Source organism: Podarcis bocagei (genome assembly GCF_964188305.1).
Source record: "Podarcis bocagei genome assembly, chromosome: 7".
NCBI classification, from domain to species: Eukaryota; Metazoa; Chordata; class Lepidosauria; order Squamata; family Lacertidae; genus Podarcis; species Podarcis bocagei.
Window position 1 is genome coordinate 62,123,189 of NC_138132.1, and position 23,707 is coordinate 62,146,895.

At 46.3% G+C, this 23,707-nt stretch overlaps 2 protein-coding genes across 4 annotated transcripts in view; one reads left to right on the forward strand and one right to left on the reverse strand.

Annotated features, from left to right (window-relative positions):
- LOC308590908 (uncharacterized protein F13E9.13, mitochondrial-like) overlaps positions 1 to 23,707 on the reverse strand; it is a 546,161-nt gene that overhangs the window by 295,343 nt on the left and 227,111 nt on the right. The window lies entirely within an intron of this gene.
- VSTM2B (V-set and transmembrane domain containing 2B) overlaps positions 1,886 to 23,707 on the forward strand; it is a 45,436-nt gene continuing 23,614 nt past the window's right edge. Inside the window, exons 1-5 of one of the 3 annotated variants that reach the window (XM_081201285.1) lie at positions 1,886 to 2,318; positions 3,177 to 4,008; positions 5,040 to 5,224; positions 12,876 to 12,905; positions 17,899 to 18,379. In XM_081201285.1, coding sequence (XP_081057411.1) covers positions 3,936 to 4,008; positions 5,040 to 5,224; positions 12,876 to 12,905; positions 17,899 to 18,379 — 769 coding nt within the window. In that variant the 5' untranslated portion in view covers positions 1,886 to 2,318; positions 3,177 to 3,935. Of the gene's footprint in view, positions 2,319 to 2,435; positions 2,643 to 2,831; positions 4,009 to 5,039; positions 5,225 to 12,875; positions 12,906 to 17,898; positions 18,380 to 23,707 lie in introns of those variants that run through there. The other 2 variants (XM_081201283.1, XM_081201284.1) reach the window with 2 other exon arrangements.

Here is a 23,707-nt window from a genome sequence, read left to right on the forward strand (position 1 = left end):
TTTACAAGGCGATTGGCCCTGATCCAGCCCCTGGGCCTTAGTTTGCCTACCCATGCTTTAAACAGCAGGTGGATTGGCAGGCCTATTGGCCACAGCCATAAACATGCAGCTAGGAGTGCCCAGAATTGGTCCAGTGAGCACACCAAGGGATCCTGGGCTCCAGCAGGTACCCAGGGGGTGATGGGTTCTGCAGCTGTGATCCCTGCATAGCAGGGGCTTGGACTGAATGACCATTCCAACTCTACAATAGTAATTCTGATAGCACTGCCATTGATTGCTGCTTCTTTAGAAGCAGGGATTGGATGTGAAATTATGTGAAGATTTCCAAATGCCATTATCAGTGTTTAGAATGATTCTTCTACTGATGGTGACTGTGACCTATTTGTATGCATGTACAACTGAGTTTTTGCTTTGCTGCATTGTGTTTTATGCATATGTTTATTTATTTGCTTATTTGTTTCTTTCTTTGTTTATTCTAAGCGTTGGTGCCTTGCTCTTCAGTGGAAAAGTCTCCCAGGATGGCTTACATAGAAGACAATCTCTGCCCACAGGCTTCCAATCTAAAAAATAAAAATAAAATAAAAAGACACACAAGGGAAAGGGGACATGGAGGGAAGAGGAAAATCAAAATCAAAACTCAGGCACTGATTTAAAAACAGTTGTTCCTTCTGACCAGCTGGCACGCAGACATGCCTGATGTTGTTCATGTTTTTGGTTTATTGTTTATGGTCTGTAGACCAAATAAACTGTGACTGACTGATCAGTAGATAGACAGATAGAAGATAGATATTGTCTTTTTTGTTGTTGTTGTGTTTAAATTGTTGGAAAAGTAATAAATATCATTTAAAAAAAGAGATAGATCTGCATACATCCGAACCACAATTTGGACCCAAACACACTCAAACTGCTGCACAACATATTTAACGCACATCAGAATTTACCATAAAATAAAATGTCGCCAGTTAATCATCAATCAAAATGATATAAGACTGTGAAATAACATCATGGAGGAAGGAAGCCTTCACATACTTGAGGATTAAAAAGTGCTGTCACCAGCCCTACATTTCTTGTACTTAAGGACTAGAAACCTGAACAGACCATGAGAAATTATGTTTTGTTTTAAAACAGCTTATCTCAGTAAATGTGCTCTCACGTGATGAAACAAACTGGCCCCCACCCCCGCAATATTTCTCATTGTTCAGGTTTCTAGTCCCTAAATGTATGGAATGTAGGAACTAGAAACCTGAGCAGACAATGTGAAATGCAGTACTAAACAACTTCCAATACAAATCCCTGCTTATTTGTCATTCGTGGAGATCCGGGTTGCGGGGTGGGGAGGATGTGAGGGGTGCACAGAAGGGGGGAAGCGTATTTTGGGGGAGGGGCGAGCTTCACCTGTTGGAATTCCGAGAGCAATCCCGTCAAGGCATTTCGCCTTCTCCCTCCCCGTCCTGAAGACCCTTTCTTCTCGGAAGCCCTCCTCGTTTGGAAGCGGTTAGTTTCCGTAGGAATCCGCGTCGCTCAGCCAAGCGCAACCCCCATCCCGAGCTATGGATGCAGCGCCTTCCCTCCGAGGAACCGGCCATGTGGGCGGTGGGGGGGGGTGAACTATTGGGGGGAGACCTGCCAGGACTCCCCCACATCCCTCCACCAGGCACCACCCCTATCCGGAATCGAGGCAGGAGGAGGAAAGCATAAAGCTTGTGTTTCTGACACACAGACCCCCGCTCCCTTTACGGAGGATGGGCACCGCACGCTCTAACCGCAACACACACACACAGCGGCCCACCCCCAATCCCAAACCGGAAATCGAACTCGCTCTGAATCAACTAGTCTGTCCCCAGCTCCCCCTCCCCCTCTGGTCCCCTCCCCCGCCACCACATCTGCCCCTGCATCCAGTCCAGGCACCTGCCGGCTCTCGCGCGCCCCATCGCTCTCGCGCGCCCCTCCCTTTCGACATCACTTCTTCACGGTCTCCATTGCGGACTTTTAGCCGGGAGGGCGCTCCCCCCCCCATCACTGTCTATTTGCAAGGGACGCCTCTCCCCCCCCCCCCCCACCGTTTTTCTCTCTAAGAACTCTGGCTGGCGTGTTGCTTTTTTTAAGGGAGGGAGCTCATCATCTCCCTAGATTTTATTTCCTTTTAAATCCGAACGCCACTCCTCCTTTTCGACCAGCGCCAGTCTTCTTCTTCTTCTTCTTCTTCTTCTTCTTCTTCTTCTTCTTCTTCTTCTTCTTCTTCTTCTTCTTCTTCTTCTTCTTCCTCCTCCTCCTCCTCCTCCTCCTCCTCCTCAGAAAGGCTGGACAGAAGAACCAAGGTAAGATATTTGGAAAAGTGAGACTTCCACACCGGGGGCTGTGGTGGCTTCCGAGTGGGCTGTGTGTGTGCGCGCAGTCAGAATCGTTTTGCGGCTGGGGGGGGGGGAGAGGGCGAGAGAGAAGGACTGTTTCCACGCCCTGTGGACGCCGCCGGAATGTTAAACGCGGTGCGTGTGCGAGTGTGTGTGTGGGATTCGAATCCAGCTCTTGGCTCGGGGACAGCAGCTTCTCACTTCCTGGGCACTTGGAAGCCCAGCTGCGCGTTTGCGGGGAAGTGGGGACCAGCTGGAGACGGCGCCAGCCTCTGTCTGTCTGTGTAGGATGTGAGTAAATTTCCCTTAAGAAGAAGAAAAACTCGATGGGAAGGGAACTAGTTTCGGGAAACGATGTGGAGGCGGCTTTCTCCCTCCCTCCCTCCCCCCAATCTCTGCCACCCCCTCCCCCCCTCTCTCTCTTTCTGCCACCCATTCTCTGTCTCTCTCACTCTCGCTCTACCATAACCTTCTCTCCCCCCGCCCCAGTCCCCCCAGTTTGGGAAATATCGGTCGCGATGAACGAGGGGAATTGCACTTTGGGGGACTTAAGTCTGTCATAGAAGGCGTTCTTCCTCTCCCAGACGCGCAAGCAAACGCCTTCAAAGCAGATAGCAATTGACAACGTGCCTCCTCTGCTTGGGTGACTTGCTCCGTCCTCTGCTTGTCTGCGTGTGTGCAGCTTTAAAATTCAACCATTTGATCTCAGGGAAACACAACTTAATTTTTCCTCTCTCTGTCTGTCTCTCTCTCGGTCCCTCCCTCCCTCCCTCCGTCTCCTGGACTGGTCTCTCTCCCACCGCTGCCTCCACGCCGGAACGTCAGATGGTGAAATTTCCTCTTATAGGTTGAGCAAAGCATCTTGATTTGAGACTGGGTTAAAAAAAATAAGAGAAGGATCCAACCCTTCGAATCCTGCGCCTGATTTGGACCCTACACACCACCATAAGGGAGGAGAAGGAAGCTCTTCCTCCTCGCTGTGTCAGGAAGAAGGAAGGAGGGAGGGAAATCCCTTGGAAATAACGCGGGGGGAGACTGGGAATCGCTCTCTCGGCTTCTTCACTCTCCCTTGGAAGAGGAGAGCCCAGATGGGTCTGGGAAGGAAACCTGGGATTGCTTCCTCGTTTGGGGGCTCCAGAAAACCCCGATCAGACCAAGGAAGTTGAATTGTGGTTGCCGCAGAGTTGTTAGAGGAGGAGGAGAAGGAAGAAGAGGATTCTGGCTGGTGGGAATTAATAATTACAATCAAACCGGCAGATTTACGCTTTGGCTTCTCAGGATCAATTTCTTCCAACGTCACGACAGCATTTTTTTTTCCTCCCTTGGACCAACTGGCTGTGGATTTTATATGTGCTTCCAAAGAGAGAGAAGAGAGAAGTGGGGGAGGAAAGAAATCGAGCTCGGTGGCTATTTATTTCAGTTCAATTTTTAAAGTATTCCTCTTCGTATTGATCCTATCGCTGGACCAGGCTCTCCAATGCCTTGGCACTGCCATGGGATGTGAAGATCTCTTAGCCTGGTTGTTTTGACCACCCCCTCCGATCCCCTCGCTTTGCCCTGTACTCCAAAGTCCACATATATGAGATGGAAAATCGAGGGCTTCTAGGCTCCCTTTGTTACCTGATGCTCAATGCCCCCTTGCTCTTCATGGTCCAGGGTAAGTCCCAAACTTCTCCCCCCACCCCCCGCGCTTGCTTTAATTTTGGTAGCAAAATCAAGGATCTGGTTCTCAGTCTGCAGCAAGTGTCTGTATTTTAACTGCCTTTCACTTCTGTTTCCATAAGCTGTGCAGACAGCTGGCTATAGATGCATAACTGATCTGATGTCTGGAAGCCAGGCAAATTGATATGTGCACCATTATATATTTGTGTGTGTGTGAGAGAGAGAGAGAGATGCTGCACTGTTTGAGTGGTTTGTGGGTTGCTTGTATCAGAAAGAGGCAAGTGAGCTCATGCCGTTGGAAATGCAGGGGTCTGGGGAATGATGCTGAAGAGAGGAAGAGGGTGCAGGCAAAAGAACACAGCCCGGGCTGCAGGACTGAGGGATGCCTGCACTCTTGCTGCAGAGGAGAACCCAGAGCAAAAACGGGGGGGGGTGAAAACAGTAGGGGGTGGGTACCACCATGTCCCAGACACACAGCCCTTGAAATGTGGTGGTCCCTAGAAAGTGGAGAGGGTGGGGAAATGTGTCTCCCTGCAGGCTTTTGTTTTTGCTGGGGGGAAATTTATCCGGCAAACTTTTACATTCTCTCCTCTGACACTTGTCTGATATGGATGGGTGCCCAGACTGCAGTGATCACCAGGGGGTGCCAGAGGGTGGGGGTGGGGGGCATGGCGGCCATCCCTTGTCAACAAGCAAAGATGGGTGGAGAACCTCGCCCGTTGTGATACACCATAATTGGGGTCTGACAGATGAGTCCATTTCCGGGCACTTGAGGGGATAGATGGACTCGACAACATGACCTCTGGGTTCCCCCCCTCCTGGTCCCTGCCACCCTTCAGTTCCATGTAGTGTGGGCGGCATTCGTGGCATGCTGGCTAGTTCAGGAAAGCTGATAAAAGCCCCTCCTTCTGCAACGTTTTGCTGTGAATTTTGGACTCTTAGCAGAACAGCTCTGTTGTGTCTTTTTCCATCTCTCCCTGTTTGCCACCCTATCCTTCTCCCCCCTTTTTTATTTTTGGTCTCCAGCTACATTTACAGAAGTTCCTAAAGATGTGACTGTTAGAGAGGGGGATGATATTGAGATGCCTTGTGCTTTCCGGGCCAGCGGATCCACCTCTTACTCCTTGGAAATCCAATGGTGGTATCTTAAGGAACCAGCACGAGAGCTTGCTCACGAATTAGCCATCAGTGGCCCCGGCAGCAGAACCAAGGTAATAAATCCTCACAAATAGAAATATATATCCACCCATGCATAGACCATTAATTAGCAAGGTTTGATCCAGACCACAGGAGGTAGGAACAGAAACCCAATACATGGGTTTTTAGAAAGAAAGAAAGAAAGAAAGAAAGAAAGAAAGAAAGAAAGAAAGAAAGAAAGGAAGGAAGGAAGGAAGGAAGGAAGGAAGGAAGGAAGGAAGGAAGGAAGGAAGGAAGGAAGGAAGGAAGGCGGTCCGGCAACATGCATCAAGAAATCGGTATTTCTGGGGTTGCTTCTGCTTATCTCCATCTCTGCCGCACATAACAGAGTGGATTCAGACAAATAAGTGGGGCATGCAGTCCACTAGGGGGTGTAACATTTGCCACAGAGGGGGCACTTGCAGGGACATTCAGGAATGTGATGGATCCATGGCTGGTTCACAGATGGGACTTGGTGGCTTCAGAATCAAGGGGACATAGGGAGATAGCATGCTGCCTTTTACAGCGTGAAACCATTGTTTCATCAAGCTCAGTACTGTCTACACTGATGGGAGCAGCTCTGCAGGGTTCTTCCACAGCCCTAAACTGGAGATGCCAGGGATCAAACCTCAGACCTTCTGCTTGCAAATAAAATTTTCCACCACTGAGCTACAGGCCTTCCCCTTCAAGCGGTGGTGAGCCTATGTGAGCAATGACCAACGATCAGAGCTCACTTGTGGAGCTCACATGTTGCCACACATCCAGGGTGCAGGATTCTTCAGCACATCCAGCCACTCTGGTGCGAGTTCTCCAATGACAAGGAGTCAAGAGGTGTACGTGCATGTGTGAACAGGCCTTCAGTGGTGCATTTCCAATGCACCACCCCTAGGTTCATCGGTTTATATATTTTTTTAAAAAAAAATGGTTGCAGGGTGAGCCACAACCTTTGCATTTTGATGATGATGCATCATAGCAGCCACATAGGAAATCAGAACTCAAAAGCAAGAATCAGCCCATGAGGACATCAACTGGTTGTCTGAATGGGAGGCGAGATGGACTGACAGCAGAAAGGAGCAGAGCATTTTTGGTTCATTGCAGGTGGGGAACAGGTGGGGAACTTGAGCATGTTTCCTGGGCTGGTGATAATTACAGTAGTTATCTGCAACATGACAAATGTTGCTGAAGGGTATTTATGATGTACAGTTAAGATTAGATGACAAGGACTCTCTCGGCACAGGGAAACGGACACACAAAATGCAAGCTACCTTCATGGGGTGAATGTTTATAAGTCCCCATATCAGCGCTTTCTGAGGCCCACTGAATCAAGTTGTAAATCTGCCCTTGATGAAAGGTGGGGAAGGATATGGGTAGAAGAAGAATTATTATTATTATTATTATTATTATTATTATTATTATTATTATTATTATTATTTGTTGTGAATGGTAATTGTTGGTGAACTTCCCTTTCATTCTTGGCTTAGAGATGAATGCTTGGACTATAAGCCAGTGCAGTGTAGTGGTTAGAGTGTCAGACTAGGACCTGGAAGACCAGGGTTCAAATCCCTACTTGGCCATGAAGCTCCCTGGGTGACCTTGGGCCTGTCACTCAATCACAGATGTAGCCAACCTCACAAGGTTGTTGTGAGGATAAAAATGGGATGGGGGGGGGACGATGGACACTGCTTTGAGCTCCTCAGAGGAAAGGTGGGATATCAATGCTATACTTAAAATATCACAATGTGGCCTGGGTGCTGCTGTGCCGCTGTGCCTCTGCTTACCCAGCTATCCTTCCACCCTTTGTTCCACCTTTGACCTTCCCTCTCTCCCCGCTTATATGGACACCAGTGAAGGTTGTTCCATGGGACATTGCCTTCAGCTGGTTCTCATCTGCCTGCCTTCTTACTTGCACAAAAGTTCCAGTAGGTGGCACTGACGGTCACCCTTGTTTCAGTGTTGCCCTGGAAGGACCTGAAGGCAGGCAGGGAGGGTGGGAACAAAGCTGGAATTAGTTGGCTCTGCCTGTCATTGGCTCTGGCGCCACCTACTGTTGGTCTCCCTGCCGTCCACCCCACCAGTCCCAATGAGCACCAGCAACCACTGATCATAATCATAGGAAGAGCCCATGATGGTCCAACAATGCAGGAAACTTTTGCCCAACATGGGGCTCCAACCCTCGGATTAAGAGTCTCATGCTCTACTGGCTGAGCTATCTCCTGATGAGCACTCAGAGTTAAGAGGTAGGAGGCTGATCTACATTAGAAAATGCAGAGTTCATAAGGGATGCATTGAGTGATTGTGGTGAACTAGACATGGACTGGGAAGACTCAGATGTGAAGTTCTCCTTGGGCAAGCTGCTAAATCTCAGTCTTACTGTACAGCTGCCTTCCCCAACCTAGTGCCCTCCAGATCTTTTGCACTACCACTCCTATCAGCCCCAGCCAGCATGGCCAATGGGCAGGGGTGATGGGAGATGTAGTTTAATGACATCTGCCTCACAGGTTTGTTGAGAGGACAAAACGTGAGGATGACTAGGTAAGCTACCCCAAAACTATGGAGAAATGAAAATGCCATTAATTTAATAGGACTGGGGCCTGATTATGTTAATTTCAGTTCATTAATTGCATGGGAATTAATTTGTTAAATTTGCATATCAGGAGAAAAGCAATTGTTCTGAAGGAGAAAGGGGGCTTGCTTTGTTTTCAAGTGATGTACGACTCTCCTTGCAGATGACTTTATCTTAGAAGATGCGTCCTCCTCTCATACACAGGAGGGAATGCCTCTTTTAAGGTAGCCCTTGCCATCTGTAATTTGTATAAGTATTTGTGCTGAAAACTTTTTAATAAAAAAATTAAGTAGGGACCTGGTTGATTAAGGCACCACTTTTTTATGGCAAAATTCATGAATCTCTGCTGAGAAGGAATTTCTATTGCGTTCCCATGTAATTGTACATAGGACTGCAGTCTAAGTTACCCCTCAAAATTTAACAGTTATTGATTAAATGTTGCAGTCCTTGGAAAATTATTATTATTATTCATTCTAGTAAGAGTAGAGCTAGTAACAGAATTACTACTGATTTGCCTTTTCCTTTGGTAATCAGATGCATATAAGATTTGCCAGTCACTGCTAAATCCATAACCTGCTTTACTTAATGGCGAGATAAATGGATCACACCAAACAATTAAATATGAACAGACAGGATTCTGCTGAAACACTGGTGAATGGTATACCACTTTTTTGGGGGGATGTACATCTAAGATGATGCCAGTGTAATGCATGAATATGCCTCACATGCTTGCAGAATAGGTGCATTATCTAGGTTCACTTGTGAAAAAATACAGGTTTAGCTATGGCTCTCTGTTGAGGGCATCCAATTTTGTCTCCACGGTCATGTGTGAAACACCCCTTATTCCACCGGCACTTGGTGCCCATCTGGACTGGTGGGGCAGAAAGCAGGGAGCTCAACAGTAGGTGGCGCCAGAGCCAATGACAGGGAAAGCTGACTAATTCTGGTTTTGTCCCCATCCTTCCACCCCAATGAGACTTAGGAAGGAGGACGCTGGTGGGCAGGGCCACCTCCTGGACTGGATGTAAGCAAGCAGCCAGGCGGCTGGCAGAGGACAGGCTAAGGCTGGTGGTGCTGTTCCTCATTCTCCCCAATGGACCAGCCTCCACTGCCTTATTCTCATCACAGACTCACTGCTCCACTGCTGTCAAGTGAACATTCCATTTCCTTCTATCCAACAGCCAAGTAAACAAATCTAGGAGGTGGGTTGTTTGGCACAGGGAACTTTTTCTCTGCCGATGATTCATAGTTGTTAGCTTTTTTCTTTCTTCTTCCAATCCTCCTCCGGTGGGATGTGACCTGTGCATATGTCCACCCCCCTGGAGAAGCTGCGGGATAACTCTGCGGCGGAATGATTTATCTTTGCTCTGACTCGTAATAATTAAAATGTAGAAGAGAACCTGGGTTGGGGGATGTCCCATGGCTAAAGCCCACACCAACATCGGCTAAAACTGTGCAACCCACTTACTGGGGCTTCAGCTGGTGAATTGGTACTAGCAAAAATACCCGTAAGTTATGAGTGCATGCCTGCATGTGCGCAAGTGCACACTCAGTTGGAGAGAAGGCTTGTATACAGCAGGGAAGAGCATAAGGTGGCTCTCTGAATGGAGACAAATTGCATTCCCGCATGTTGATCCTGTTGGCCAAGGGCAAGGCATCCACTGTAGGGGTGCAGAGCATGCCTTACCCCCACTACAACTCTGAATCCTTGTAGGAATAAATGGCGCACGTTCACTTAAAAAGGAGAACAGAAAGGGACCACTCGGAATAACCATTGGAGTGGAAATGAACCTACTCCCCTGCAAAGGAAGGTTGCAGTGTTTGGGATTTTTTTTAGTTTAGGGAAAAGGCAAGGAAGAGGTGACATGATGGCAGTTCATAAAATTAGGCATGGCATGGAGAAAGTGAATGGGATAGGTTTCTCCTCCTGCTTCACCCAGTGCCTAGTTAAACTATGGAACTCACTCCCACAAGAGGCAGTGATGGGCACCACCTTGAATGGCTTTGAAAGAAGATTGGACACATTCAAGGAAGAGAGCTATCTGTGGCTACTAGACACAGTAGGCAGTAACCTTTCTGAATAACAGTTGCTGGAAGCCACAGAAGGGGTTAGAGCTCTTCTGCTCAGGTCCTGCTTCCAGGTTTTCCACAGGCATTTGGTTGGCCACAGCAAGGCCAGGATTCTAAACTAGATATGCCATTGGCCTCTTTCAGCAGGTTCTTCTTAAGTTTTTAGGGAGGGTGTTGCACTGCTCCCAGGGACTTGCATAAGGAAGACATGCAGCCTCCTTCCAGCTGCATCCCAAATTGCAACCATTTCCTATGAAACCTGTTCTCAAGCCTGTTCTCATTTGTGAAGCCCCATGTAGCCATCTGCATAGCTCCGCCCTGGGTTCTGTTCCTTTGTCACAGTAAAGTCTGGCAGATTATTGGCTTTTACATGTGATCAAGGCGACCTGCAACGAAATGTTTTAGTGGAGAGCCCTATCAATCAAAATTCCAGGCACTCTATTCCACAGAAATGCACACAATTCACCAGCACCACCAATAAGTCAACCAGCATTTCATGGCCAGTGACCATGTTTCATAGACACATAGAATGGCAGAGTTGGAAGGGACACTAAGGGTTTGGTCTCATGTTTGGTGTCTCCACTGCCCTGAAGGTATTTTCATTTCTGGAAGGGTTTCCTCAAATCTTCTGAAGCCTCCCTCTTGTGCTTCGATGGTGCTATTTTAGGCACAAAAAGAACAGCACTCACCACTGGAACATCGGAAATAGATGTAATGATAGAACCAGAGGCAGGAGCTGTAAAACAGTGTTTCTTGTTAGAGTGTCCTTTCCAGGTCACAAAGCTATTGCTGAAAATCTGCTTCTTTTGAATGTATAGCATGCCAGCTCTGCTCAAATGGAGTTGCAAAACATGCACTCGCCCAGCAATATTGGCTGGGGTGGCAAAGGAGAGGAAAATATATAGATGAGCTTTACATGTTGCCTTTAGCCTTTTAATAAAAGTCAAAGACAAACTGGACAATACGTGGGAGATCTGAGACAGGGCTCCATCCACCCCATCTCATTTTCTTCTAAAAAAACCACAACAACATGGGGAAGGGACTGCTTGGATTGCTGGTCCCATCTTCAATCTAACTATCACCACCATAATTATATCCTGCTCTTCCACCCCAAGGAGCCCAGGGCACCAAACACATCCGCTAAAAAGCAATAAAAACAAAAGATGTTTTAAACTTGTTTAAAAAAAAACTCTAAAAGCAAATTGAAACATCAAAAAAATTCTAAAACAATAATATACTTTCACAGCTAGTAATTCTAAGGTCGCCATGAATAGCATCCTTTTGCCATCAAATGCCTGGGTGAAAATAGTTATGTTTGTAAATTCCTCCTGAAAGTTAATAATGGGAGAGACAGATATACCTCACCAGGCAGGGCATTCCAGAAACAGGGAACCACCACTGAGAAGGTCCTGTTGTGGGTCAATGCCAATGGGCACCACTGCTAAGGGCCTCCTTTGTCAACCGTTGAGCCTGAGATGTTCGATAGCTTTTTTTACCTGCAGCGTTGATCCACATTGCACCATAAGTTTAAAGCAAAGTCATACCACTTTAAACTGCCATGGCTTCCTCCAAGGAATCCTGGGGACTGTGGTTCATTAAGGACACTGAAAGTTGTTAGAAAACCCCTCACAGAGCTGCAATTCCCAGCACCCTTAACAAACGTCACTTCTTAGGATCCTTTGCAGGGAGCCACAGCTGTTAAAGTAGCATAAAAGGGCCTTAAATGGATGGTGTAAATGAAGAGGCCCAGCTGAAGTATCCTATTTCTAACAATGGCAGAGCTGTTTGCAAACTGCACTCTAGGTGCCATGTTAAAAACCTATTTCTTCAAATACCATGTGGAAGATGGAGCAAGCTTGTTTTCTGCTGCCCCAGAGGGTAGGACCCAAACCAGTCGATTCAAGCTACAAGAAATGAGATTCCGACTAAACATTAGGAAGAACTTCCTGATGGTATGAGCTGCTCAACAGTTGAACAGATGACCTCTGAAAGTGGTGAACTCTTCTTTAGTGGAGGTTTTTAAGCAGAGGTTGGATGGCCATCTGTCAGGGTTTCTTTAGCTGTGATTCTTCTCTTGCAGGAGATTGGATGAGATGACTCTTTGGGTCCCTTCCAACTCTACAATTCTGTGATTCAATATTGGGTTCTTGTAATCCATCAGCTACAGCATTCTATGATCCCCTGTTGTAGAGCTAGGCTTGACAAGGTGATTTTCTCAGCATGGCAATCTGCCCTGATCAGAACATTTCTCCATGTTCCCCTTCCATCAGTAGTGCAGTGGGCAGCTGCCAGGAGATGGACTTTTCAGTGGTGGCTTTGAAATGTCTTCCCCAGAAAACCTCACCTAGCACCCACTCCAGTGCCAGGCAAAGACTTAAAAAAAATTCCTATGCCTTTTTAGCTTTTTAACATCAATTGAGGTTTTATTTTGATGTTGCTTTTATAAGTCGCTGCTTATTTTAATATCAATCCTAACCCCACTCCCGTAGGAATAGGACTTACTTCTGAGTAGATTTGATTAAGACTGTTAATATGACATTGTCAGATACCTTTACCATGCATTTGAAGGTCAGGATAATGGATAATAATGGATAATAAGTAACAAGAAAGACTTGTGTGGAAATACAATGGATCAAAACCCACGACCCCAGGCCAGTTCACCAAGTTCCCTTTCTTGCTTCTGCCATTGCTATTCCGCGTTACAAGGTTGCCTTTGGAATTGCAGCTGCTTGTGATATATGTCAGTTAACCGACTTGTGGCCATCCCTGCCCTCAAATGCTGTTATCAAATAGCAAAATGTGAGAACTGTTTTACTACCACCCAGTCAACCCGATTGTCTTTCACCCAAACCACATACGCAGTAAGTTAAGAAGCAATTGAGTGTATCCCCAATCCAGGAAAGGTGGTCTGCCATTAACCCTGTTTGAGGAAGAGAACTGTCTGCTTAATGGGTGCATGTGAGGTGGGGAGGGGGAGGGAGAATGGTGTGAGAGAAATATTGTTCTGATGCGTCCATTCTCCCTGTTTAATTTCTCCCTCTCTTCTTTTTCAGGTAACAAATAAGGATGCAACAAAGATCAGTGTAAGTGTGTCTCAGTACATTCTGCTTTTCTGTAGGCATCTAGCTGGAGTAGGGGTAGGAGTAGGCACAGCCTGAGCACATAGGAAAAACAAGTCCCTGTCGATTCCAGCTTAAAGAATCTCAGGGAGCAGGGATTGGAGGAGCCCTCCTGTTCCTGAGTCCTTGGAGAGGAGACCTCACAAAGATGGGGCCTTGATTCGTCGTGGTATGCAGCCAAATTCTTGGATGTCCTCCTTGCCCACATCATGTCAACCCTCCAGAGCAGGGATGGGGAAACCTGTGACCCTATTTGGACTACAATGCCCATCATTCCCAGCCAGTATCACCCATGTTTTAAAAAATGATGGGAGTTGTGGTCCAACAACATCTGAAGGGCCACAGGTCTGTCCCCCCACTGCACTGGATTATGGTAGGGAACACCCCCAGCCCTATGTGGAGATGCCAGGGACTGAACCTGGGACATCAACAGGGAGGACAGATGTTTTACCACTGAGCTATATCCCTTTCCATGAAAGGAATGCAACAAGGGAGCTTTTCTCATGGCAGAACTTGCAAACATATAGACCCCCCAACTGCAGTGTCACAGTCTAGGACAGTGGCTCTCAAACTTTTTTCTCTGGGCCACACTTTCAGAATGAAAATTTGCCAGTGCCACACCAACCTGTTTAATTGATAAGAGATGTATTGGAAAACACGACTAGGATTGTCCTCAGTATCATTCGATGCTCTTTCTCTCATCTTGAAAATATATCTACCCATATTCTGGAGAGAAAAACCATTATACTACATTACACTACACTGAAATGTTTGCCTTGAAACTTCCTTCCATATTTGCCATCCTCTCCTGCCACATCAGTGTGGCATGCTTCATATACCCTTCGAGAATCACTGGTCTAGGAGCTTTGCCACTTCCTTTGCCTAAATATGTACTCAGAACTTAATTCCAAGTATATATCTGCACTGTAGTCAATATTCTTACTTCCCCCATCCCAAAGAACCCAGGGTCTGTGGAAGGGGGAGTCATTAATAGATTGTGCCCTGCCCCATCACCAAGCTACAGTTCCCAAAATTCATCAGAGGTTGTGACTGTTAAATTGGCACAAGAGACCAAAATTAAGTTTTCTATCTTCATACATCACACATTGTGACATCTTGCAGAAGTCGTTTCACCCCTACCCAAATGAGGTGACGCACACACTTTCCCACCTGCTACATTGTTTTTTGTTTTTAGATTATTTGGACTGATTGCATCTTAAGCTTTGGAGGCAAAGCCATCCTGGCCTGCCTCTATGAAATTTGTTTATTGCAAACGGGAGGTTGCCTTAGATCTGGAGCACCCACCTGTAATTGGTGTGTGGAACGTAGATCAATAGGAAACGGAATCTTTGGGGTTTCTTTGATGAAGCACTTTGGAGCTGAGCTTTATTTAAATAAGGGTCAAGCTCGGGGATCCCTGATGATAACAGGCATGTTGGCAATCCTACTATTATTTCTGGTGACAAAAAAGGAATAATTAAAATATAGAAAACAGAACAATAGGAGTGTGTGTGTGTGTGTGTGTGTGTGTGTGTGTGTGTGTGTGTAAGAGAGAGAGAGAGAGAGAGAGAGAGAGAGAGAGAGAGAGAGAGAGAGAGAGAGAATATGCATGTCTAAATATGGACAAGATCAGAGGAGAGGGAAATTGATAAAGTGTTTGGAGACAGAATTTCAGAGGCAGATGTTGCGGGCTGCATTTCAGACGGGGGAACGGGAGGGAAAGGGAAAAATATATTAGTCCCAATGCATCTATTTTTGGAAGATGATTTGGACTCACTCATGGCAACATGGCTGCATTCAACTTTGAGGGACCTGGTGCATCTTTTTTCTCTCTCCCCTTTCTCTGACCAGGATTTTGTGTGCTTTGCAGAGGATTAAATGCAGAAGCTGTTTTTCATTGTTATTATTATCGGGTGAGGGGTATGAAGGGCTGCATTTGTTTTGGGGAATCAGAGATGAAGCATGAATGGCTGGATGCTGTTGGCTGCACTTGTTTCTGCAAGAGTACGAGGGCAGGATTAGAGAGAGCCAGCACAGTGAGGTTGCTTTTGGACAGATGATACATTTTAAATGCATTATTGCTGGAAGCAGAGGGGGGAGCAAGGAGGATTAGTGGCTAGCTGTTGACTGCAACGGAGAAATGCATTTAATTAAGGGAAGGAGGAGATGGAATTAGTGGCCAGCATTTGATTTCGGATGAGTGACCCCATGCTTGGAAGTATTCCTTGGTGCAGGGGGCGGATAGAAATGGCCAAAAGCAATGACTTGCAGCAGTGGAATATTTGATTTTGGGGAGGAAGACAAATTGAATTTTTAAGACAGAGGGAAAGAGCAGCATCAAAAGGCTTTTTTGTTGTTGTTTAATTCCACAGAGCTTCTTTGCAAGGAGTTGTCCCTCTAACACTATGTCAAGCATGCTGTCCATACATTGTCTATTTTTGACAAAGGGAGGGGGCAGGATTACATTAGGAATCCTAAACATTAGGAAGAACTTCCTGACAGTAAGAGCTGTTCGACAGTGGAATTTGCTGCCAAGGAGTGTGGTGGAGTCTCCTTCTTTGGAGGTCTTTAAGCAGAGGCTTGACAACCATATGTCAGGAGTGCTCTGATGGTGTTTCCTGCTTGGCAGGGGGTTGGACTCGATGGCCCTTGTGGTCTCTTCCAACTCTATGATTCTATGATTCTATGATTTAAGTTCCTTGAGGAGCTGCCTCAGGTCCCCTACAAGTCCAGATCCATGATCCCTCAGGTGTGAGGACCTGCGAAGAAAGATGCTCTGCACATGCTCAGGGACACTCTCATTTAATGCATTACAATGTAAATTCTGTATTTCTAGGTTCGAGGACTGGTTAGCTGAGGCTCCAAACTGAGCTCTGGTTTAACCTACAAAGCACCCTTTTGCTTGTAATCTGATTACCTTCAACTTCTTCCCTATGTATCTTAAGGGGCATTAGAATCAACTACAGTGCTTTTGCAGCCAGTTTCAATATTTTGTCTCCAGGGAGTTGGAGGTAGACTTTTTTTCTGCTTACAGCCAATGTGCTTGAAGCCAGATTTACAGAGTTTTATTGTGCTTTTCACAATAACTTATTGGTGGTGGTATTGCCGTTATTGGGGGGGGGGGATGCAATCACAAAAAATACAGTGGGTCCCGAAAACATACATCTCATGTTTCAAAAACAGAGGAATAGGAGGAGATGAAGCAGATATTTATTTCAGAATGCAGATGAGAAACCTGGATTTCACAGCAAACTATTGTGTGTGTTTTTTCTACAGAAGGGACAAGGGAGCTGTAGACCTCCAGATGTTGCTGGGCTCCATTTCCCATCTGCTCTTGCCAGTTGGCAGGGACAGTGGTAGCTGTAGCCCATGGATAGGAAATTGCTTCCAGCCAGAGGTCCAGAACTGGAAGTCGCCAGCCCTCCACAAAGCCATTCTGACAGATCATTGAGATGGGAAGGGTTCAAAATAGAGGAGGAGCTGGTGATGCTGATGATGATTTCATGAGACACGTGCATTTCATGGGAGGTATCATAGCTCAGTGGTAGAACAGCTGCTTTGCATACAGAAGATCTCAAGTTCAATCCCCTGGCATCTCCAGTTATTGAGGTTTTTTAAAAAAAGGATTGTGGGGAAAGGTGAAAGGAATGACTTCTGCCTTAGACCCTGAACAGCCACTGCCTGCTAGACTAGGCAATGCTGGGCTAGATAGACAAGGTGCTCTATACCTGCCCTTCCCCTGCAGATCATCATTTGCGATATACAATTTTATAATAGCCAACCAACTAAAAGTAATCACATGGTTTGTTTCTGGCATTTTCCTGAGAAACATGGGCAGCTTTGAGACTTCTTGTGCATGCAAGAAAAACATGTGTGCACATAATCAGACTTCGGTTCAGATTAATTCCCCGCTGGTACTGTACCTCCTATGTGCAAAGCAGCTTCAAGTGTGTGTTTGTCCATACAGTGTGACCAGAGACTGGTTTATCTTCAGCGTGCATATTGACCAAATCCTGCACAGCCACCTAGTGTACCATTGGCAGACACTATGTAAACATGAAACATGTAAACACTATGGCGCTCGATGTTTTACAATGCAAAGCCCATCTGTAGTTACCGAAGATAGCTTCGTTGTGCAGGAGGGACTTTGTCCCCAATTTTACCTTGTGGACCACCTTCATCTTTTGATGGAGGGCAGTGTATAAATCTAATAAATAAAATATATATGTCAGAATTGCAGTATTAAGGCTGCAAACGTACACACACTTACTTAGGAATTGGGGGGGGGGGGAGGTTGAAATACAAGGGAGGGATAGTTTCCCCAAACTCCCAGTGACTACAAGCTCTAGGCAGTTCTGCATACGTGTATTTAGAAACATAGTGTGCATGTAAATCAGTCATAGCTGGAAATCTGGTATGTGAGCACATTGCATAAGAGAAGGTCTGGTGTGCGCCCACAGTTGCTTGTTCGCCATATAGCCGTAAGCTGTGGGTGGCAAGGGATTGAGGGTTCATGTAAACACACCTCTATGGTGAGGAGGGTATTTTATTAAAATTATACAGCTTTGCTTGTTTGCACCTAACAGGGCAATCCTTTGCACACCTCCTTACAAACTTTACACCCAGGAAAGTTTGCAGCTTCGATCTTGACTTTTCAGTGGTGGCACCGGCGAGACGGGGACGGGAAATGAGGGGGGATACAGAAGGCATATAGGATATTTCTAGAGGGGCGAGTTGTCTCTCACATGTTCAGCTCTCCAAAAGAAAAATATGTTCATGGCAGGAGTCCAGCAAGTGGAGGGTGGGAACGAGTGGGAGGCAAGCGCCTTATATACATCGCGAGTCTTTTTCAAGCTGTGCACTGGAACAGACCCCAAGCTCCTTCCTCATCCCGGGAAACCAATCCTACTGGACGGCTAAGGCGTCTCTCTCTCGCTCGCTCTCGCTCTCTTTGCAGACGGTGCGCGTCCAGGGCAACGACATCTCCCACCGGCTGCGGCTGTCCGGTGTGCGGCGACAGGACGAGGGCGTGTACGAGTGCCGCGTGTCGGACTACGGCGACGAGGACACTCAGGAGCACAAGGCCCAGGCGCAGCTGCGCGTCCTGGCGCGCTTCTCCCCGCCCGACGTGCAGGCGGCCGAGGCGGTCTCGCACATCCAGAGCAGCGGCCCGCGCAGGAGTAGCCCGCCCGGGCGAGCCACGGCCGAGCCGCGCCTGGGGGACAAGCGTCTCCTGCCGGCGCAGGGCGAAGCAGCAGCCTCTTCTTCCTCCTCCTCGTCAGCAGCCTCCATCCCTGCCGCGGCTTCCTCGTCGTCGTCCTCTTCCTCCTCCAACTCCAGCACCACGACTATCGTGGCGGCGGCGGCAGCAGCAGCAGCGTCGTCGGCCTCGCCTCCGCCGGGCAAAGCCACCATCCTCCGCCAGCAGCACGGATCAGGTAGGTGGAGGCGCAGCGACACCCGTCGGGGCGCGGCGAGAAGCGCAGGGATCTTCCCGCGGCGCTGCTGGAAGACCTTATCTGGTAGCCGGCGAATGTGGACCATGTCGAGGCCTTGCCAAAAAGTGAGCCGGCGGGACACGGCTGGGTGTATGTAGCAGCATCTCCCGGGAAATGGAAATATTGGGCTCCCTTTTCTGCTTGGGAGAAGGCGATTGCCAGTTTGGAGTCCGCTTTGGGTCTCCTTTCCCAGCTCGTTCCTGCTAATCCTTTTAACAAAAGCATATGGTGTGATTGGAGGAAAAAGCCAAATCCTTGTTCACCTCTTCTTCCTTGAGAAAATATTTCCCGACTATGTCGGGCTAAATTGTCAGAAGTATTACATGAGCGAAAAGATAACAAAATGTACACACGGAATGAGAATTCTGCTGTTGGGACTTAATTTTTTCTGAGTTTTTAAAATCTCATTTTGGTGGCTCAGATGAATTTAATCACCCTCCAACAGCGGGAGGAAATAGATAGATAGATAGATAGATAGATAGATAGATAGATAGATAGATAGATGATAGATAGATAGATAGATAGATAGATAGATAGATAGATAGGTGAACTCTTTACTACTTAGATTTGCAACATTTATTGGTTTGTGTAACATTTCTGAGAATTGAGTCTCATGTAGGCAGAAATAACTTAACGGATAGAAAATTGTCATTTCCTCAACACATTCATTTTTGCTCATGCCTATTTAGTATTCTCTGGTCTTTTTTTTATTTAATTCCCCCACCACACCACCACCATTTAATATTTTTGTAAGAGTTCAGATATATTTCTGAGCAACTTCTCACAGAATTGTAGAAAAGTAGAGTTGGAAGGGCCCCCAAGGGTAATCTAGTCCACCTCCCTGCAATGCAGGAATAATAGCTAAAGAATCCCTGGCAGATGGCCATCAAACCTCTGTCTAAAAAAACCCAATGAAGAAGAGTCCACCACCTTCTGAGGGAGTCCGTTCCACTGTCAAATAGCTCTTAATGATTCTCAGAATGATTCGTGCTCTGAATAGGGCAGTTGAAAAGCTTACACCTTTTCATAGGAACTATTTTTTTACTGCTCAGTACTAGAAAGTGGTTGTAATACACCACTGAAAATGTGGGCTCCATGCAATTTTTGCCTCACTGGGTGCCATTCAGTCTACATGATGGGGATAATAGGTTTATACTACCTTACAATGTTATTATAATGATTATAGGGATAATTTATGTGAATTTTTTTCAGTCCTGTAAAGTACACTATTGTCAATTGCAATTTGACAGAAGCAAAAATGTTTTCTCACACAAGCCTTCGGTGACAGTTTTAAAGAGTTCTGTCCCGCTGCAAAAATTAGCACTGGGAAAATGTTTGTAACAGGGATCCTGCTGAGGCCGCCTTGACTCTTTCTGTGATATGTTTTGTTTTGTTGCGACACCCGTGCTGGAACTGACTCCCTTGGCAGCAGGGCCTGTTGATTTCAAAGAAGCTTATTTCCAGGTGTATTTGAGAATGTAAGAATTTGATAGCAATTCCACAAGACTGTTTGCTTGTGGGAAAGGTAGCAGGCATGGGGAAGTGGGTGCTTAGAGCAGATAGTAAACAAGCTCTGTACATATCAACAAAAGAGAAGATATATGTGCTTCTGAAGATCAAACTATCAACTATCCCTTGTTTATTGGTCTGGCGCATGAGAGCATATTCTTCGTCAACCTGGTGGTCTCCAGATGTTGTTGAACTACAGCTCCTATAATACCTAGAACATAGGAAGCTTCCTTATCCTTATGAGTCAGACCATTGACCCCTCAAGGGGGTGGCATGCATTTGGGACTTTTTAGTTTAGAGGAGCATGACAGAAGTTTATAAAATGAGAGAAATAGAGAAAGGGGATGAAGAAAAGTCCCCTCTCCACTCATAACGCTAGAATGCATGGACTTCTGTCCAATGAAGTTGAACATTGGAATTCAGAAAAGATAAAAGGAAGCATCTTCACACAGCACATGGTTAAACTATGGAATTCTCTCCCACGGGAGGCAGTGATAGCCACCAACTTAGATGGCTTTCAGAGAGGATTAGTCAAATTCATGGAGGAGGAGAAAACTATTGATGGCTACTTGCCATGGTTGGTATGCGCTGCTTCCACAGTTGGAGGCAGCAAGGCTTCTGAATACTGATTGCTGAAAACCACGGGATGGGAGGGTGCTCTTGGGCTTGAATCCTGCTTGCTGGTCTCCCACTGGCACCAGCTCAAGCGAGAACAGGGTGTTGGAATAGGTGGGTCACTGACCTGATGATACTCTGCCCCTGAGTAATAATAATAATAATAATAATAATAATAATAATAATAATAATAATAATAATAATAATTTATTATTTATACCCTGCCCATCTGGCTGGGCTTCCCCAGCCACTCTGGGTGGCTTCCAAAAGAATATTAAAATACTATAATACATCAAACATTAAAAGCTTCCCGAAACAGGGCTGCCTTCAGATGTCTTCTAAAAGTCTGGTAGTTGTTGTTCTCTTTGACATCTGGTGGGAGGGCGTTCCACAGGGTGGGCGCCACTACCGAGAAGGCCCTCTGCCTGGTTCCCTGTAACTTGGCTTCTCGCAGTAAGGGAACCGCCAGAAGGCCCTCGGTGCTGGACCTCAGCGTCCGGGTAGAATGATGGGGGTGGAGACGCTCCTTCAGATATACTGGACCAAGGCCGTTTAGGGCTTTAAAGGTCAGCACCAACACTTTGAATTGTGCTCGGAAACGTACTGGGAGCCAATGTAGGTCTTTCAAGACCGGTGTTATGTGGTCTCTGCGGCCGCTCCCAGTCACCAGTCTAGCTGCCGCGTTCTGGATTAGTTGTAGTTTCCGGGTCACCTTCAAAGGTAGCCCCACGTAGAGCGCATTGCAGTAATCCAAGCGGGAGATAACCAGAGCATGCACCACTCTGGCGAGACAGTCCGCAGGCAGATAGGGTCTCAGCCTACGTACCAGATGGAGCTGGTAAACAGCTGCCCTGGACACAGATTTGACCTGTGCCTCCATGGACAGCTGTGAGTCCAAAATGACTCCCAGGCTGCGCACCTGGTCCTTCAGGGGCACAGTTACCCCATTCAGAGTTGCAGCCTTTTCCCCGACCACAGGTCATGCCAACTGGAGCTGATAGAAGAGCATTTTGGAGGGTAAAAGTATGTGTGCTCTGAACTAGAAAATCCTCCATTATGAACGCTCATAGCCATTCCTTTTCAAGCCTTGGTTTCATCTGTGAAGTGGTAACAATAATGCTGAACTTTCCTAAAAAGTGCTGTTGTAAGAAATTCTTGGACATTGGAAGGTTGTGACATTAGAACAATAGAACACTGCCTCCATTTTCCAACACTTTTCTCCACTTTGGAGAGAAAAGTGCTGTTGCACTCAGGTCCTGCTTGTGTGCTTTCCATAAACATCCATTGTGGATGTTGGGCGAAATGGACTACTGGCCTGATCCAGAAATGATTTTGTTATGTTTTTAAACTCTGAACAATAATATGATGTATAGTGTAGAGCAGAGTGTCCCCAGATGTTGTTGGACTACAACTCCCATCATCTCTGACCATTGGCCATGTTTACCGGGGCTGATGAGAGTCCAATAATATATGGATGCCACCATGCTGCCGCCCCCCCCGATTAAGAGTACTAGACGTCCAAAACAAACATCCCAGAAAAAAAACTTCCAGCAAGATGAAAGAGAGTACATTCTAAGTCAACATCACATTTCTTACTGCATTAATTTCAGTACTTAGCAGAGTTCAGTACTGGTCACACTATGTTTAACAGAGACAGATCTGGCATGCTATGCTCAGAGGGTTACAGCTGTATGTTGTCATAAACTGTCACAACAAATTTTTGCCCGGCTTTATTCATGCCTCGGCCACCATTTCCCCTCTACACACAAATATGTAGAGCAAGAGGTCATTTCTGTCTGTATCAAGACTGGTTCATGTTGCTGTTTATGATAGATGAGCTGACTCCAGAGAGAGCTGTGAAGGAGTATGTGGTACTTTTTTGCCCGCTGGTTCCTATCAATGTGGCATAGATCCTAGAAGTAGAGTAACTGTGTCTGCTTGATACAATGAGAAAAACCTCTCCTTCCAGGAAGGAAGGAGGAAAATCACCCACTGGGGAAGCGGACTCCATGAAGGTTGTTAACTTCATGCTTTAGAGGGGAGCTTCCCTTAAGCATTTTGCTTAAGTGTTGGAAATAGTGGTGGTCAATTCCTAGTGCTAGTTTTGACCTATAAAGCCTCATGTTGCTCAGGGCCCCAGTAAGTTAGGGACCACCTTTCCCTGCATGAACCCACCTAGATCCTGCATTCATCATCTGAGCCCCTTCTCCATTTGCCCCCTCCAAGGGAGCTGCAGAGGGTAGTAATATGAGAACAGACCTTTTTAGTGGTGACTCCCCAATTGTGGAATGCTCTTCAAAGATGCTTGGTTGTGCTTGGTAAAGGCCATCATTAACAACTTTTAGGTGCCAGGCAAAGACATTCCTGTTCACCCAGTCATTTGACTCTCAATTGTTGTTCACATGGAATGATGATATCCTAATCTGCATTAAAATAAAAAAATTCCTTCCAGTAGCACCTTAAAGACCAACTAAGTTAGTTCTTGGTATGAGCTTTCATGTGCATGCACACTTCTTCAGATAGGTATCTGAAGAAGTGTGCATGCACACGAAAGCTCATACCAAGAACTAACTTAGTTGGTCTTTAAGGTGCTACTGGAAGGAATTTTTTTATTTTGACTATGGCAGACCAACACGGCTACCTATCTGTAACTAATCTGCATTGGCGTTCATCTTTTAGTAGGATGGAGTTGGATTTTTTTCCTCTTTTTATGGTATTGCAGGATGAGCACTTTCAGTCAATTAATGATCTTTTGTCTTTTTGATGAATTTTAAATTCTGTATCGTGTATGCCTTTAGAATTGTAAGTAATTTTTAAACATTTTTGTTGTAAGCCACAAATAAATGATGATAGTGGTGGTGGTGGTGGTGATAGGTAGACCCCTTGAAACTGATGGTTATTGCTAAGTCCATTAACTTCAGTGTGTCTGATCTAAGTAGAACACGGATGGAAAGAACCCAGTAATGAAAAAAAGATGGTGATGATGGTCATGGTGCTGGTGGTAGCGGACTAGACCAACCCTTCTAGACCAATCCAGCAGGGCTGTTCTTTTGCTGCATCAATGGAGGTTGCCCCATTAGGATAGCACTGCCCCACCAACCTCAATATGACCCACTGGCCTGCCTTACTACTTGCAATAAATCT